Source organism: Thermobia domestica, chromosome 2 (assembly GCF_964235325.1).
Source record: "Thermobia domestica chromosome 2, izTheDome1.hap1.1, whole genome shotgun sequence".
NCBI classification, from domain to species: Eukaryota; Metazoa; Arthropoda; class Insecta; order Zygentoma; family Lepismatidae; genus Thermobia; species Thermobia domestica.
Window position 1 is genome coordinate 121,433,181 of NC_137455.1, and position 18,526 is coordinate 121,451,706.

The 18,526-nt window shown below is 40.0% G+C and overlaps 2 protein-coding genes across 2 annotated transcripts in view; one reads left to right on the forward strand and one right to left on the reverse strand.

The window, feature by feature from the left end:
* Nucleotides 1-18,526, forward strand: part of LOC145675172 (uncharacterized) — a 106,526-nt gene that overhangs the window by 54,691 nt on the left and 33,309 nt on the right. The window lies entirely within an intron of this gene.
* LOC145679154 (histone-lysine N-methyltransferase SETMAR-like) lies at nt 5,542-5,955 on the reverse strand. The gene has a single exon (XM_081749745.1). The coding sequence runs from the start codon at nt 5,953-5,955 to the stop codon at nt 5,542-5,544; it is 414 nt and encodes a 137-aa protein (XP_081605871.1).

The following is an 18,526-nucleotide window of genomic DNA, read 5'->3' on the forward strand; positions in this document are numbered from 1 at the left end:
ATATATATATATATAGATAGATATAGATAGATAGATAGATAGATAGATAGATAGATAGAGAGAGAGAGAGAGAGAGAGAGAGAGAGAAAATTAGAATAGCACAACTGCTCTGGTCTGATGTATTTTGGAAGACTCGTGCTCTCTTACTCGCTGATAAGCGTGTTTAGTGTTGCGAAAGTGGCGTACAGAACCTTTAAGAAACTCATTTGTTCAATCTGCAGAATATACTGTGCACGCTGCACGCACACACACGCATTTTGAGCAACAGCTAAGCCCTGTTGGTGCTATCTGCTCGTTAATAAGCAACCTCAAGGTTAAAAGGTATGCTTGATTTTGGTTGATGAGGATGGAATTCAAAAACTTGAGGATACCATTGTCTTGTGAATGTATGAAAGAGTTCGTTGTTCTGTTCCCTGCGGCATTACGCTATTCAATGTTTTCTCTGATTTCGAAATCGGCATCACTAGAACTAGAACTTTTCTGTTCATTTTCTTATTTGACAGCAACCAATCGTACCTTAGGTTGGAAGTACACTAATTTCAAGACTCATGGAAGTGGAACCTTCTTGTTCATTTTCCACTCTGACAGTGACATTTGATGTGGTGGGAGCAGTAATTTCAGCATTCATGAAACTAGAGCTTTCCTGTTCATTTTCCACTCTGACAGTAGTATTCGTGGCAGATGAGGTGGGATCGCTAATTTCAATATGCCTACTGTGTTCAGTCTGTTGGCAGTCAGTAGTTGATACTCTTGTAAGTTTGGAGGCACTAAATAGATATGTGACCTTTCTGTAGGCATCAGCATCTGCTTCTAATAGCTTTGTTTTCTTTCCACAATGCCACATCGAGTTTCACGATTTAAAGCTTCTTGGTCCATTCAGTCCGAAATTTTCTTTTATTTGTTGCATCTTGGGGGCGATTCGTTGGGAGGCGCACCGGGCGCCCCCCGGTAGCTCGGTGGCCCTATACACCTCTGGGCGAGAGACAGCATTCTTGTCGAACTTCTCTTACAATTGCAATCTCCTCTATCAGTTCCTCCCCTGTCCTAACACTTTCTTGTTGATTCATATATAAGTTTCTTATGAATCTCGATGCTTCCATTCCAACCTAATCTTCTTTAGAAATCCCAACAAAAATTCCCAATTCACGCGGTCAAGAGCCTTTTCTAGATCAATAAATACAATGTACATCTCTTTCCCTTTTTCTATAAACTTTTCAGCGATCTCTCTTACCTCTCCTGAACCCGAATTGTTCCTCCTCAACTTTTTCATTTGTTCTTCCATACAACCTTCTGTTCAGAATTCGAAGCAGAATTTTAGCTGCCTGACAAGGGAACCTTCCGAAAATGATAGTTGCAGTGAAAGATGTGCCCTATTCCAATTGAAAGAGCTGTAACAGAGATGGTCATTCCCAAAAAAATTAGCTGCCCATAGCAATAGGTTCAAGAAATATAAGGGGTGGAAGTTCGGGAAACAGCAAAGTTGGACAAGAGGGGGAAAGTGCAAATTTCGCAAAAAAGGGGGACACGGCAAAATACAATGCTGACAAGTGATGTATAGAAAGAGACTTGCCACAATAGGGAACAAACGAAGGCCACCAGTGGGGTTAACAGTGTTGCCAGTTGCGATGAAAAAAAAATGTTTTGCAAAGAGCACTATATGAAGTGAGTGCAATATTCAGTGTCAATCTGTCATGTAGAACATAAGATATGAGTGTATAATCAGTGGTACAATCTAACAAAAGAGAATAGAAAAAACAGAAGTATGAAAAATACGGGAAAGGCGGAGTGGCCATAATGCGCCACATTGATCACGAGCTGTGCATATTAGAATGAAGAAAACAAGAAGCACCAACTATGCAGGAAACCGACGTCGAAAAATGTCGAAAAAAACGAGTTCCAAAGTTGGCAGCACTGGCCATGAAAATCCAGACAATTCTAATATAGTTAGGCCACTCGCTTCACACAAAGAAAATTTCGGCAACAGGCATTAGCCTCCGCATCATTTGTACATGCTCGTCACATTGTACGTGCAATTGTTCGATGAGACAATGGTCCAAACCGAAGATACATTTGCAGTGAGCACAGCGGAATACTGCCAATCCGTCACACATGTACAATGATCGCCTGTGAATGTCTCGAAACAGTACTCTAGAGGTGTCAGAACCTTCGGTCTTTCTATCACATACCCACACCTGTAGAAAGCAAACATAATCAAAGGCTTGATCTACTGTGTGTTGCTGTCAGCAGTACTATCACCGCCTATAAGATATATCCAGAGTGTCCCTCTTAACTTTGCGACTGAAATACTTTTTAAAGCGAAAAAAAATGTGACACATCCAGTTGTGCAGGAATGTACCCACGTCAGCGGGCGACAAACTTCTTTGAGACGCAAGTGCCCCCAAGTCCCCATCATAGGGTCCCAGGGGCCAACTTCAAAATTTCAAATAGCACCATCGGTCGAGTTATATTTCTTTCGATAAATCTTGGAATATGCCACAACGCATATCAGAAATATTTACTATATGGGATTTCAAAATGACCGCCAAAAATATCTGCTCGGTGACAAGAACAACGCGCATTTTTGGCGGCCATTTTGAAACCCGTGCTTCATAAAACAAATGTTTCTTATAGGCGGTGTTGTATCTATCCAGAGAAATATCATCCGCCCCCTGTTCCCATTTGAAATGTTGCGGTTGACCCCTCGAGCCTTATAATGGGGGCCCTGGGGGACTTGCTTCTTACAAAGTTTTCTTGGCCCTCGACATGAGTACATTCCTGTGCAACTGGATTTGCAACATTTCTTTTCGCTTCCCAGCAATTTGAGATCACAATGTTCGATGCAATGTTAAGACACAACATATATTTGTATCGGCTATTTTGAAAAACATGTTTCATATAACAAATGTTTCCTATAGGTGTTGTTGCACATTGCATGATATATCAAGAGAGTTACCACTCGGTCCCTGTTGCCATTTGAAAGTTTGAAGTTGGCTCCTGGGGCCCTATTATGGGGATCCTGGGGGCACTTGCCTCTCACAGACTTTTATCACCCCCTGACATTGATACATTCCTGCACAACTGGATCCGTCACATTTTTGTTCGTTTCGCAAATCTTCCAGGTCACAAAGTTTGGTGGGACACCCTGTATATTCCCACATACGATCCAACCATGACATAATGCTCACTACTTCTATTATCGGTTTTTGGCTCAACCCAACCATTTCATGTTCCCCGACTTGACATTGCCTCAATCACTCTAACATTGATGCATTCCGAGTGATGCCTGTTGCCGGAATTTTCTTTTTGTGAAGCGAGTGGCCTAACTATATTAGACTTGTCTGGATGTTCATGGCCAATGTTACCAACTTTGGAACTCGTTTTTCTTTTCGACTCTAGGGACGTCGGTTTCCTGCATAGTCGGTGCTTCTTGTTTTCTTCATTCTAATATGCACAGCCCGGCCATATCTTATGTTCTACATGACAGGTTGACACTGAATATTGCACTCACTTCATATAGTGTTCTTTGCAAAACATATACTTTTCATTGCAGTTGGCAACACGGTTAACCCCACTGGTGGCCTTCATTTGTTCCCTATTGTGGCAAGTCTCTTTCTATACATCACTTGTCAGCATTGTATTTTGCCGTGCCCCCCTTTTTGGCGGAATTTGCACTTTTCTCCCTTGTCCAAACTTGCTGTTTCCCAAACTTCCACCCCTTATATTTCTTGAACCTATTGCTATGGGCAGCTAATTTTTTGGGAATGCTCATCTCTGTTACAGCTCTTTCAATTGGCATAGGCCACATCTTTCACTGCAACTATGATTTTCGGAAGGTTCCCTTGTGAGATATGAGACTAATAGTTCTATAATCTTCACATCTATTTGGGTTCGATTTCTTAGCCATCGGTATCCTGATCATCTTCAGGAAGTCTTTTGGCCACGCTCCTGGGATTGCACAGTCGAAACAATACTTTCGTGCCCTTGTCTCCCATATTCTTAGTGAATTCAATTGGTATATTACCTGTCCTGGTTGCCTTTTCATTCTTAATCTCAAATATAACTTTTTCAAACTCATCCCGAAGAATACTAAATCCTTTATCATCCTCGCCTACTTCATTTTTTACTTAAACATCCAGAGGAAAATATTACATGGAAATTCGGTGTGACCGTAAATACTTAATACTTAATACCGGTAAAGTTATGAATACTTTAAAATATCAAACAATACTTTCAACAAAGTGGATATTTATCTAGGACCAACATTGAGACCAAAACTTCATCCACGAAAAAATTAATCTCAAAGGAAGAAGGAATTAGGATTATTATTCAGTTCAAATTCTTTGTTTTCACGAATTCTGACGAATAATTTAAAGTTTAAAATATATCAAACTACGTATAATTATGTTTGATGTACTGTATGGTTACGAAACATGGTCGCTTACTTTCAGGACACAACACAAACTGAAAGTATTCGAAAATAAAATATAAAGGTGAAAATTCTAACTTAAAAGTGACAGAAATACTAAAACTTCATAACAAGGAACGGCACAGTTCAGACCAGAAACTTCATCACGAGAAACGGTTTCCCCAATATTGAATGGACATTAAGTCAAGAAAGTTCAGGAGGGCAGGTCATGTAATCAGGGTGGAATAAATAATAAATGTTTTCAAAATTATAACTAGGAATCCAATCGGCAAAATACAAACATAAAGACCTAGGCGCAGATAGGAGGACAAAATAAAGATGAGTCTCGCAGAAATAGAAATACAAAGTTAGCGGATTCAGTTGGCTACGGAGAGATGACAATGGAGTACTTTTGTGAATGCGGCGTTTAACCTCCGGTAGGCCACAGAAATAGTTATTCTGTTGGAACATATCTGGTGTAGTAAAAAGTAATCCATTATTTTGGCATGACATTGAAGGCTTGACTTACCATAGTTAGAATGATCCGATTTAGGTCACATACGCGCCGTTTTGTTCGATAACGTGTTGCCATTTGGAAAGTAATATCATGATGTCTCTCTCATAGAAACCCTTGTCCCTAGCGGCAAAAAATTGAGACAGTCGATTTTCACAAGCCTCTCTTGAAGCGACTTTTTCACCAGCAAACATGCTCGCCATGGAGAGGAACAGATGGTAATCACTCAGTACCAGGTCCGGACTATAAGGTGGATGAATAAGAACCTCCCAATCAAGCTCTCGGAGCTTCTGGCGAGTCACTATCGATGTGAGTGGCCTGGCGTTGTCCTGGTGGAACACAATGCCTCTCCTATTGGCGAAAGCTGGCCGCTTCTGGTCGATTACTGTCTTCAGACGGTCTAATTGTTGACAGTACAGTTCCGAGTTAAGGGTTTGGCCGTAGGGGAGCAGCTGATAGTAGATAATTCCCTGCTAATCCCACTAAACACACAGCAAAACCTGCCTGGCCGTCAATCCTGGTTTGGGCACCGTTTGCGCCGGCTCACCGCGCTTCGACCACGAACGTTTTCGCGTGACGTTGTCGTAAGTGATCCACTTTTCATCGCCAGTCACCAACCACTTTAGAAATGGGTCAATTTTGTTGCGATTTCGGTCCATGAGGTTTTTTGCGTTAACTCGTGTGGCACCCACATATCAAGCTTCTTTTTGTATCCAGACTTATGCAAATTGTTCCACACGGTCTTTTGTGCAATGTTTAGCTCTTGGGCAATCGACACAGTGCTTACGTGACGGTCGGACGCGACAATGTCCATGATTTTATCGGCATTTTCGACACTTGGCCTTCCAGTGCGTGGTGCATCTTTGACGTCAAAATTACTGGAACGGAATCGACGAAACCAAAATTGCGCGTGATTGGCTGTTACAGTATCAGGACCATAAACACTATTCACATTTGCAGCCGCCTGACTTGTGATTTCGCCTTTATCGAAGAAAAACTGTAAAATATAGCGTATTTTCTCTTTGCTAATGTCCATTTTGAGTCGCGCTCTCACAATACTGAGTCAACTCATCACAACTATCTGAACAGTGCTTGTAGTACGTTGAACCTGATCGGACTTATACAACGCGAGATACAGGTCACTGAAGCCATCTATTGGCCAAATAATGGATTATTTTTTACTACACCAGATATTAGTTACTTATATACTATATGAAACAGTACATTGTCAAGTAGCAGATTATATCTGTTGTTTGTTTTCGCTTAACCCATTTGATGCCATAATTTTTCTAATGCATATTTTTGATTGAGTGCTACATATTTTCTCTTACATAGGACACATATCCAAAAGAAAAATAGGTTTTGATTGTATGTACCGGGATACGCCCGGTACAGCTTGTCCTATATATAGGACATTGGCCTTTTGGGTTGACAATTCTAAAAAATAAACACAATTATATCTAATTTTTACTAAGTTTTATTAAACAACGTTTGCAAGATTACATACCCGTACAATGTGTCTTAGCACCTTTACACAGCACTGTTACACTAACGATGGTAATTATCAAAGCACAGAACAGCAAATAAGTCAACCTGGTATTCCTGACATGATGTTATCGGCTTTTTTGGACATCCTTGACATCTTCTTAGCTTTACTTTCTCATTTCGTATTAGGGTATGTTTGCTAGTTTTCCGTGCTTCCGAACACCTTCTGTATAGTCCCTGTCGCCTCGAACGAAGTCTTGTCGATGCAGACTGTGAGAACAATGCCGTTGTAACACTTCTGTGAAATTCTAGAAGATCCAAATTATCTAAGTCCAAGATCTGATAAAGTTTCCATCCAGTAAGTAAAGCAGTTTCAACAACATTCGTAAATAAGTTCCAATACCACTTCTTGACCTTGACCTTGCTCATCAATTTGTCAAATAAATCTACCCCATTCTTGAATTTGATATATGAAGCAATACATGAAGGCACTTTGACGCCCTTCTTTACGTCCTTTGTTATTTTGTGTTACTGTTTTCACACAATCAACGGATTCAAAATTCGTTACAACAGTCACAGCCTTGTTATCATTCCATTTAACCATACTGACTTCTGAATTACGATCAAACCTTGTATCCACAAATCCTCTTTCCTTTTCTATTAGTTCTTTTGACGACATCAAAGGACATTTTCCGTTTCTATTTTCCCTGACTGTTCCAGTCATGAAAATGTTACTTTGTCTCAGATTGGAAGCAAGATTGTATGACGAAAAGAAGTTGTCCATATATACCGAATGGCATTCTTGGTTTTCCACAACGGACAGCACAGATTCCACAACATAATCGGATAATCTGGTACCCCTTGAGATCCAGGTTGGTAGGGAATTATATGCAGTGGGTAACAATTGTGTGTGGCTAACTCCATAATTTGTATACAAATTTCACAGGTTTACCCTTCATATACATTTTCAAACTGTTTCTACCATTTTATTCAGTACAAGAGCCAAAGTTTTCTAAATGGGGCCGCGGTGGCTCAGTGGTACAGCGTTCACCTCTGGTGTTTGGGGTCCCGGGTTCGATCCCAGCCCCCGCCAAGTGAACTTTGTGGTGGACAAACACCGTGTGCGTGGGTTTTCTCGGATTCTCCCGTTTCCTCCCACTTTCTTCATTCTACCATTTCATTCATTACTCATCATCACCGTCTCCTTTAGCCTAACCGGCATAACCGTGGGACGTAAAACTCACAGATTTCATTTCATTTACTTGTTTAAAAGTTTTAATGGAAATGATAGACAAAAGGTTTGATAAACCAACAGTCCTTATATCAATAAGTTTCATAATTCTTTGCACAATTACAAATTTACATTAAGTCGAAATTTTATAATAACCTAAGAGATGTTGTCGAAACCAATTATGAAAAAAAAAATAGCACACATTTCATGCCTCTCAACTGACTTTCAAAATAGTTCTCAAAATAGATGCATCTCAAAATAGAATTTAGAAGTTTAATACTATTGCTTACTTCCAGTGGCGAAGCGTAATACCACAAGTAAGATAGGCCCGACAAATTAATAGTACAAGTAACATTTAATGTATCAAAATGTTTAAAATTACAGTAAGAATTCTAATTCCTTATTGAGTTTTTTTAAAAAACTACCAAATCTTATTTATTTTAAAGAGCTTTCTTAGCTGTATTTCTAACATTGTTTAGAGTTGAATTTATGTGCATGTATACACATAATTTAACAAGAAAGAATGAAATATAAGTGCACGGAAAGTAATCTATTATTATTATTATTATTATTATTATTATTATTATTATTATTCAACAAATATTTACATGGGGAAAACACGCAATATGTGTGATTGGAATATTCCCATTTAGCTCCACTACAAATATTTTAAAGTGCAGTTCATACTTTCTTCTGTCTGGGGATTCAAATCCTGCTCCCGCCAAGTGAAATTTGTGGTGGACGAACACCGTGTGTGGTTTCCTCGGGGTTCTCCCGTTTCCTCCCACTTTCTTCATTCCACCATTTTCTTTCATTTCTCATAATCACCGTCTTCTTTAGCCTATCCGGCATAACCGTGGGACGTAAAACTCAAAAAATTCATTTCATTTTTTCTTCTATCTGGGATTTTCAGGGGGTTGAGGAGAATTCCCTTCTCACTTACTGTTTTCATTTCCTGCATATTTGAAAATCGAGGGAGAGAAAAAGAAAGCATATTCTTTAATTAGTTGTCAAATTTCTTGGATAAGCGTTTGCTACTTGCAACTCTCGCTTTAAAGTAAGTTCAATACTGCGGTTAATTAATGCATCACTTGTAAGACTTCACTAGAAATGTTAATGCTCAGAAGGAACTTTATTTGAATCAACGTAAGATATTTAATATTGTATTCTATGAAGTGGCATATTTATGGGACTGGCTTTCGGAAAATGAAATGAAATGAAATCTTTAAGTTTTTCGTCCCACGGTTATGCCGGTTAGGCTAAAGGAGACGGTGATGATGAGAGATGAGTGAAATGGTGAAATGAAGAAAGTGGGAGGAAACGGGAGAACCCCGAGAAATCCTACGAGCACGGTGTTTGTCCACCACAAAGTTCACTTGGCGGGGGCTGGGATCGAACCTGGGACCCCAAGCACCAGAGGTGAACGCTCTACCACTGAGCCACCGCATCCCCAGGGGCTGGGTTTCGGGCGTAAGCACTCACCGAAATTTTATCGCAACTTTTTATTCTTTTATATACATAGGCCCAGTGGCGTATTTAGGGGGGGGGGCTTAAGCCCCCCCCCCCCCGAAATCTTACTTACTATAGTAAAGTATATTAAATATCTTGCATAATTTTCACATTTTCAGGGAAATTCCCCCCGAAAGTTAGCAAAGCTACCCCCGAAACAAAATCGTAAATACGCCACTGCATAGGCCTATTATAGAATTTTCACATTTCCAGAAATGAAGTTAGCAAGACCCCCCAAACAAAATCTTAACTATCCCACTGATTCTATGAAATGGAAAACAACTAAAATTACACACAAATAATATTATTTTATCCTGATCGTAGCGTTTGGTAAATTTATACATATGTTTAATGTATCAAACTTATTTTCTACAAGCTATTATTAACCAGGCACCATGTAGGAAAAATACAGCAACGGTGAATAACTCCTAAGAGTATATGCCTAAATTAAACAAGTTATCACTAATAGAAATACATAATTCTAACAGAAACTTCTTATTCTGCATAACATATTAGCATTGAAGGCCTTTACAGCTAAAACTAAACTCCCAGAGGCGAGCATTCTCACCTTCCCAACAATGCGTGCAACCCCCAGCGATAATAGCTTCGCTTCATGAGCAGCAAAGCCCGTAAACCTGTCCGTAGAGCTGGTGAGGCTCAGACGGAAGGGATTCAAAGTGTTTCCAACCTACTATTTTGTTACCGAAAAAAAAACACGAGATGTTGAAGTATTTACTTTATTTTATAAGAAACCAAAGATAAAGAAAATATACGGTAGAAAACAGGGTAGGCCCGGCCTCAGAGCTTCATAGTACGCTTCGCTACTGCTTACTTCATATATAAATTTTATTAATATCAGAAACTTGTTACTAAGTGAGAATTTACGTTTGTCGAATTGATGCAACGCGCTGACTGTCTGTACATATCGGTAAGTGTTATGCGCGAGTATGAGTGTGTTCTGCACATATTTATTGTCCATTGACAGGTGTATAAGCGACAGGTTATTCAAAAAGTCCGAAACTTGTAGTGACACAGATTCGTAGGCCAGTAATTAATGTCGAAGACTCACTCGATACTGACAAAGAGGGTAGGACTGGTAGGTTGAAGAACAGATGTCAGAGTATCAGACTTGTAGCTCACAACACGTATTTTCAGTCCAGTTTCGCAGAAGTGGAGCTTTCTGATTCCGTGATATGTGACCTCTTGCCACGTCTCTCCGTAGCGGGATACACTATGAGAATGATCACAGTGGCTTCCTAGGACAATGTTTCATATACACGGAGTCATTTTGGGTAATCAAGAACTCCTTAATGATGAAGATCTATTTGTCGGTGATTTCCTGTGAACCAAGATGTACTCTTATGACTCTCTTCTGGCGTATCATGGCGTGGACGGGCGGCGTATTATATAGACTGGAACTATCAAAAATCCAGTTCGTAGTTCCTCTGTATTTGGACTCAATTGTCTTCATGTACGATGTGTATCTTCAAGGTCTGTTCGTTGACCTTAGTACATTTTAAACGTGTCACTCCAGAATCTCCAGGGAATGGAATACGTCCACTGTAGATCAAACCGAAGTCCTGAGTGCTTATCAATTATCCTACTTGTCCAGGCTGTCGTGCTAGCGAGTCAAGTCCTTTCTTGCTCTGTAAGCATAATAGCCGGGCGTTATAAGGCAATTTCACCTTCTGTCAGTGACTGAACCAGCTACCGCATCCCACGATTTGAGCCCAGCCCAGCAGAGTCCAATCCAATCCGGGATCCCTAGACATACCTAGGGAGGTGCTTTTGTTCATTCCTGGCTCTTCCAACCTCTATCGTTCAATGGCAAAATGATGTGACTAAGGTACTTCCGAACCCAATGGTATGTGTAGGTCATCATTTGGGAAGGACCATCATACTCTCCCAGGGCCGTTCAAATAATTCGTAACTTCTAATTACGGTAGAGCTACATTATACATTACCAGACCCAATGGGTGATGTAGACTGTCTCTCTTTAAAAACAGTGATCATATAGAAGCGGCGGGTCCATTGGTAAAGTTCTGGATCCTGCACCCAATAAACGCTTAAAAACATGGAACTAAGTATTGATTCCACTTTCTCTTTTACTTATTACGAGGGATGATCATATGAAAATCTTAAAAGTGCATTACATTTTAGAATTTAACAATGAAAAGGAAATGTTGCTTCTTATTTTTCAATGTAGTCCCTTTGACGTTGATGCAAGTATTCCAGCGCTTCGGAAGTGCATGGATACCATGTTGGAAGAACCATTTTGGTCGAAATTGTAGCAGTTTTTTTTATACGAGGCACTGGTTACTGTCACTCCTTTTTCCATATACTGTTCCAAAATTATTCCCTTTCCATCCCAGAAGAGTGAGTATGACCTTTCCTGCTGATGGTTGAGTGTGAAATTATTATTATTATTATTATTATTATTATTATTATTATTATTATTATTATTATTATTATTATTATTATTATTGTTATTATTATTATTATTATTATTTGGTTTCGGTGAAGAGCTATGCCCCCATTCCTTTGCTCGCTTTTTTGGTTTCTGGTTGATGATAGTGAACCCACGTCTCACGCCTGTAACAATCCTGTCCAGAAATGCATCACCTTTGGCGTTGAAACGAAGTTCTTCACAGGCGTCAACGCGCCGATCTTTCAATTCAGCAGTCAACGGAAGAGGGGCCCATCTTGCAGACACCATATTAAAATGCAGAGTATTATTCACAATGTGTTGACCTGAATCAAAGCTAATATTGATGATTATAGCCATTTCTTTGAGCGTAAGACGCATGCTTTCCTCTACAAGCTGTTCTCCTAACGCATTGTTTTCATCGGTCACTAGGCGGTGAGCCTGTCCCGGTTGAGGAGCATCCTCCATAGATCTTATGCCACTTTTAAACTTCCTATACCACTCGTATATTTGCTACAGAGACAAATACGAACCAGCATACTTTGCTGTCATCCTGCGATGAATCTCAATTGGTTTCATACCTTCACTGCTCAAAAACCGGTTTATCGAACGCTGTTCTAACATGGTGCATGTCTACAGTGAGGCAGTCATCTTGTACTTACGCCGTCGCTTTCAACGTTCTCTCACCAACACTCTGCCACCTGTCGGTCATTAAGTGCAACTTAAGGCATATTACTGCTACATATCGAAGCAATTATCCAACTTTTCGGCATTTGATTGCATTTTTAGGGCTTTTATTTGATCCTTCCTCGTAGTACTATTGAAGTACGAAAATGCGTTAGTATTCCGGTGTCCCATTCCGAAATCAAGAACACGCCCAAATCGCTAATTGAGGACCTGCCACATTATCCTCCCTGTAGGGATTGAATTCGCCCCCCGGGCACACCAACTATCCCTCTTGCATGCGTGTTCAAGTACTACGTAGTTTTACCTCCCGAATCCAAGGGTATGACATAGTTGCATTTTTCGGAGACAGAATGTGAGCTTTCAACGAGGAGATGAGAACTGATGGAACATAATGCACCCGTTATACCAATATGATTCTATATGCATTCTTTAAGAGTTGATACGTAGCTGAACGCCATGAATAGTTTGTAATTCCCAAGAAGTTCGCCTTCGTTCGTGATGGTGTGAGCGTTTGTGATCACTGCGGCGTATCATTTTTTATTAGGTGTTCATGATGCAAGTTAATGATTTGTTTCGAACATTTCGTGAATGTCGACGATGTCCATTTTGTAAAGTGTAATACATACATCCCATAGTAGGTTGATCTCTGCACCTCTCGAACAGGTACTTTCTGTCGCTCTTCGCTGCACATGGTGAGTCATTAGCAGCTAATATTTTTCCTGTCATCATTGTTCACACTACACTTTCAAAAGAGCCTTACTAGAGATTGCACTTCCGACCTCGCACTCAAGGGGTTTCTTGTCAGATACAATGCTACTGATTAGTCACTATTTAGATATCCGGTCGAAACCTTTATTCCCCAATAGGTTGTTCTCCAGCCTTAACGTGCAGTCCATAGATAGAAAGCATTACCAGCTGGAAATACGAGAATAATGTGTTTCCATGAACTTCCCAAGTTCTATCCCCCCCTGTCAGCACTACAGACACCATAATGCATGTGCCCAGAAACAACTCCTCTTCCTTTCTCAACACAGGTTTGGGACCGGCCATGGAGGGGTTGGAGTTAGGATTTAGATAACCTGGGCATTTGTAGGTCCAGACCGTCAGATTCTCGCGCAGTATCTAGTACGTGCATCGTCGATCCAATTTTCTTCTTTCGCCATTACACTTTGCTTCTGCAACGGTTTATGTTGGAATCAAGTGCGCGTATTTATTTTGGTCAACGCAATCCTTGCAGCACGTGCGCTACTCTGATGTGAATGATTCATAACAGTGGACGCCTGTAGGTCTATCTCTATGGTAAAGATGACGAATACATTGGTAATTACAAATGTCTGTAGGTCCTGAGGTTGAATATCTCATTTGCACTCTTACCTAACTTATGGAGATCTACAGACATTATCTTTCTTCTCCAACTAAAATTAACAAACAGGGGGCAAGTAAAGCACTGTAATCATATATCATACTCTATATCACCTCTAACTGCCATATTCATGGTAACTTTAAGTTGATTACTTATGATTGGGTATGATTTTTTTCAAAAAATTATATCAAATCCAGGGAATGCTGAAAAGTGATTAATCCTATTGTTTTTCTTTTATGTGTAAAGACTGAAGTTTAGTGTAAAACAAACGCATGTACACTAATAGAATTTTCGCTATAGAAATCAACACTTTTTTGCCAACGTGTAATCAGTTTCATAATCGCATTATTATAAAAAAATATTCATCTTGATAACGAAACCACACCCTGACTTCATGCTTCACTGTATTGTTAGACTCAAAATGAAGTCCTCTCAGGTGTTCCTTAACTTTCGGAGAATAATAGAAATCTGATGGAGCCAGATCTGAACTGTATGTAGAATGAGATATGACAGTGAAACCAACAACCTGAATCTTCCCAGTTGCCTTTGTACTAGTGTGAGGGAGAGCATTACCGTGTTAAATTAGTGAATTTCAGTTACCAACAAACTGGTCGATTTCATGCTTTCAGTTTTGTAAAAGTATTACAGGACTGATCAGAATTGCGTACCCATATTCACTATACCATAAAAGTCCCAAAAGACTGTCAGCATAACCTTCCTGCTGGTAACACAGTCTTAAAGTTTTTCGGTGCAAGCGATCCTTTGTGTCAATATTCATGGAGGCGCCAGAGTGGATATGGTATACATAAGTTTCATTATCTGTGATAATATCGTTCAAGAACTCATCACCTTGACGCTGAAGCAACTGTTTGCAAATATTCTGTTTCATGTCAGAAGTCAATTTACGCCGCACCCGCCATTCATAAACAATTTCGTAATCCAGATCTACGATTAATGACCGCATTAAATTCCTTGAGATACCACTGTTTATAGCAAGTTCTGCTTACATAATGTACTGATTCTCTCTAATCAGTTCATCAACAATATTGAGATATTGTTCACCCGTTGTACTGTGTAACTTTTCACTTTGTTATTTGTCAACCGAGGCGAGGCTCGATCCCATGCAGTTTTCTGGACAAGCACGAACAGCACAATGTATTGGCGTACTGATATCTTCACAATTCTCCGCGACATCAACTACTATTCTTCGATGCTTGTCAAAGAGGGACATACTTCCTGTTTTAAGAAATTCGATCACCACATGCTGCTTCGGCTCCCCCAGCTGTTGGACTCCAGTATGATCAATATGTCAAGACAGAAGTGTAATTAATATAATGCAACAGTACTTTCAATCAAATATTTGCTTACATTCTGAAAAACAAATGAGACATTATTTTTTAGCATGACCTCGTACTTTTCTCTACGTTCGGTACGCCGATTTTTATATGATACATAATTTGGAATCAGATTAGTGTTCGTAGTGATAAACTGCTTAAAATGGCATCACATGAACCCTTCTACTAAATTGTTGGGCCTGAATCTAAGCTGGTGGGCTTTAAGATGACTGCTATTGTGGTATTATACAGTAATAGATAGTTTTACCTCCATTACCTTTATTCAAGATATGATGCCACCCCTCTAGCCGTTCCAAACTTACAAGGTGCCTTTGCCTCATATTGTATACTGAAAATGCATTCAAAACTTGATGTTGCTTGGGGTATATTATTCAGTTAACCTTTTTCTCCTCAGAGAATACTTTGGTCTGATATGGGACCATTTTAGCGGACGAGACTCGGAAGAAAAAAATAAGGATCACTTTAACTATCTATCTATCGATATATATATATATACTGATCACCAGTTGAATTAGAGACACTTACCTAATACCTGGTAGTACCACCTTTCGCTCTGATAACGGCGGCTACCTGCCGCGGCATTGTGGCATATCAATACATATCTACTGTAAAGTCTCCCACAGAGTTCGCAGATTGGTCGGAAGATTGTCCACAGCCCGGAGACGTCATTGCATGGCGTTCCAGACAACGACGCCGACTTTCCTAAATTTATGGGTGCGTATCAATGGCGGGACGTGTTAGCCTATATGTTTTCAGGCAAGTCTCAATATTTGATTGGTTTATTTTTAGTTAAAATCTTTTATGAACACTGTCATGAAGAGCTGTGCTGTGATAAAGTAAAACATGCCGGTACTATTAGGATAAGTTGGGGCTGCCCTACCTCAGTCGGTAACAGGACTGACTTAAACGCAAGAGAAACGGATCCAAACTAAAATTCTTGTGATGCGATGCACCCACAAGATTATTTGTGTTGGTGCCAGAGCCCCGGAGCACCTCTGTAGTCGGCGCGCATGGTTCCGGATGTGTTCGATGGGATTGAGGACCGGTGACTGTAATGGCCAGAAAATTATTACCTGATCAGAGGAGTGCTCATTAAACCAGTCTGCTGCCATCCTAGAGCAGTGGGCCGGCGCATTGACCTGCTGAAAGAAGAGGTCACCATCCGGATGTTGCAACCGAGCGAATGACATCACATGGTCATCTAGAAGCTTGTGGTAGCGTTCACCTATGAGGGACCGTGACATACGTGTTAAGAGACCCATTTCAGTCCATATAAACGTGTCTCAGTTGAGAATACCACAACCACCGGCCTGCACAGTTCCCTGCTGGCATGATTGATTCATTACCTCGTGCGGTTGGCGATGCACCCATATGAGGCCGATGGCTACTATACCACATGACGAGTAGGTGATTCTGAATTGTCTAGCTGCTAACACGGCGTACTTGTTCTGTATTGAACCTCTCGCGATTTGACACATTGTAGCCCGTCTGTCGGCTGCTACGATGCTAGCCAGTCGGTTCCTACCAATGTCGTCGACACGCCTCTCTCTGCGATAATTTGCCCGTGCGAGTGCGGTTTTACCGAAAGCCAGGTACTCGTGATACACCCTTGACAGAGTTGCCTGTGAAAATCCGAGTGCCGCAGCGATTTCCTAAATCGAGCAACCCAGTCGTCTGGTCCCCACGATTTGACCACGGTGAAATGTACACAGGTCCTTCGTCTTGCTCATCACACTCTGCACTGAAACTCATACCGAGTGAGGAAGCACACGGCAGCAGTACACGTGCGATGCATTTCATTCATTTGCACTAGCGGAGCATCCGCAGGGCGGTTTCTGCAACTGTCCTGATGTCTCTAATTAAACTGGTAATCAGTGTGTATATAATAGCTAGAATATTGTACGAATCGAATATCAAAAGAGGAAAATCGTTTGACATACTCTGTGATACCACCAAATTCACAATGATATCAACCCTACTAAAATTGATTTTTTTCAAATGGGGCTAGACATATTCTATATTTCAAATCTATACGTTGCATCAATACTTACAATACAATATTTACTATTCAGTGATACAAACTAATAACACTTCAATAGCACATTCTTTCATATTTTGGAGCCTCCTATAACAGTAATAACGCAAGAGAGAAAGACGAAGCAATTCACGTCCAAAGTATCATAATGTCGATACTATGATCATAATGTGACGCATTTGGGGTAAATAGAAACAAAGTTACAAATGATTGAAGATTTGACTTTCTTTCAGTCTTCTTTTTAAAAGCTGCATTGCTTAAAATGACGTATATGGGTATTTTTTTTTTTTACTGTGATTATTGCTTTCCTATGTTTATATAACAACATTACACCAAATGCTTTCTGATGTTTATAATCACAACAAGCTTTCTTAATTACGTAATTTTCTGGCAGCAGTGAAATCGGTGCATTGGCCAACATGACTTCCAGACCTCATGCATCTGGAATTTTACCTGTGGGGGCAAACAAAAGGAAAGGAACATAGAAGTGTGATTCTAGATTTTAAAAAAAAAGTTATGGTGTTCTAAATTTCTTTCCATCAATAAAACATAGAAATAAGCCTACATCCGAAACTAAATCTACATATAATTGAATGGAAAGTAGCAAGTATCTACCAATTGAATCAACTAGCACTTATGTCCATCCGTCTGTCTGTTTTATCATAACTCTCCTAAACTTAGTGGCTACGTGTAACATAGTCGCTAACACTCTCGCCTTCGGTGCAAGCGGTCCCAGGTACGATTCCCGGTGGTCGAAAAGTGTAAAATGCTTTTTCAGACCAGCCATCCTGAATGAGGTTTTCGTGAGTTTTCCTCATTCACACCAGGCAAATGCCGGGATGGTACCTAACATATAGGTCCCAGGCCTCTTTCTTCCTTCTCTTTCCCCGGATAGTGTGCTCCTCGAGGGATGTCATCCCTCAAACGTGACGGGCTAACGTGGCCATAGATGCCGACAGCCCAGAAATCTAAATACTAATCCTAATCTTGTAAACTTATTCGATTTTAATGAAACTTGGTATATGCCTTCCTTAATCTTTAAAAATATCCTTATTGTTTGATGTTTCAAAAATCTACCAAAAATAATTGAATAAAGGGATCAAAATTCTCACCTTGCTGCACGTTTTAACACTCAGGCACACGCGTCTATTTCTTGCCATAACCACACGCGGTACGGGAAATCCCTTACTCTGAAAATAACTGCCCATGGATTTCTACTTTAAAGGCATTTTATTTAGAACTTTTTACTACTATAACCTATGTATCTATTTGTTAGAAACATCAAGAAAGTTTCGTACTTGTTTTCGTGCGAGTGCCAAAAGAATCTTCTGCAAATATGTTGAAAAAACAAGGTAGCTAAAAATCAAGCTATTTTTTTTTTTTAGTTCTGTTACGTATGCATAGTTCTGTTTCTGCATACGTAGTTTCAAGTAAAAATAAAGACAGTTTTTGGTAAAACAGTATTAGAGGTTACAATGAGAATATTTTTTTCTAAAATGCAGGCAATCCACGTCACC

What these genes read in the sequence shown, in the direction of transcription:
- LOC145679154 (XM_081749745.1), bottom strand. Translation starts at nt 5,955, where the DNA reads ATGGACATTAGCAAAGAGAAAATACGCTATATTTTACAGTTTTTCTTC.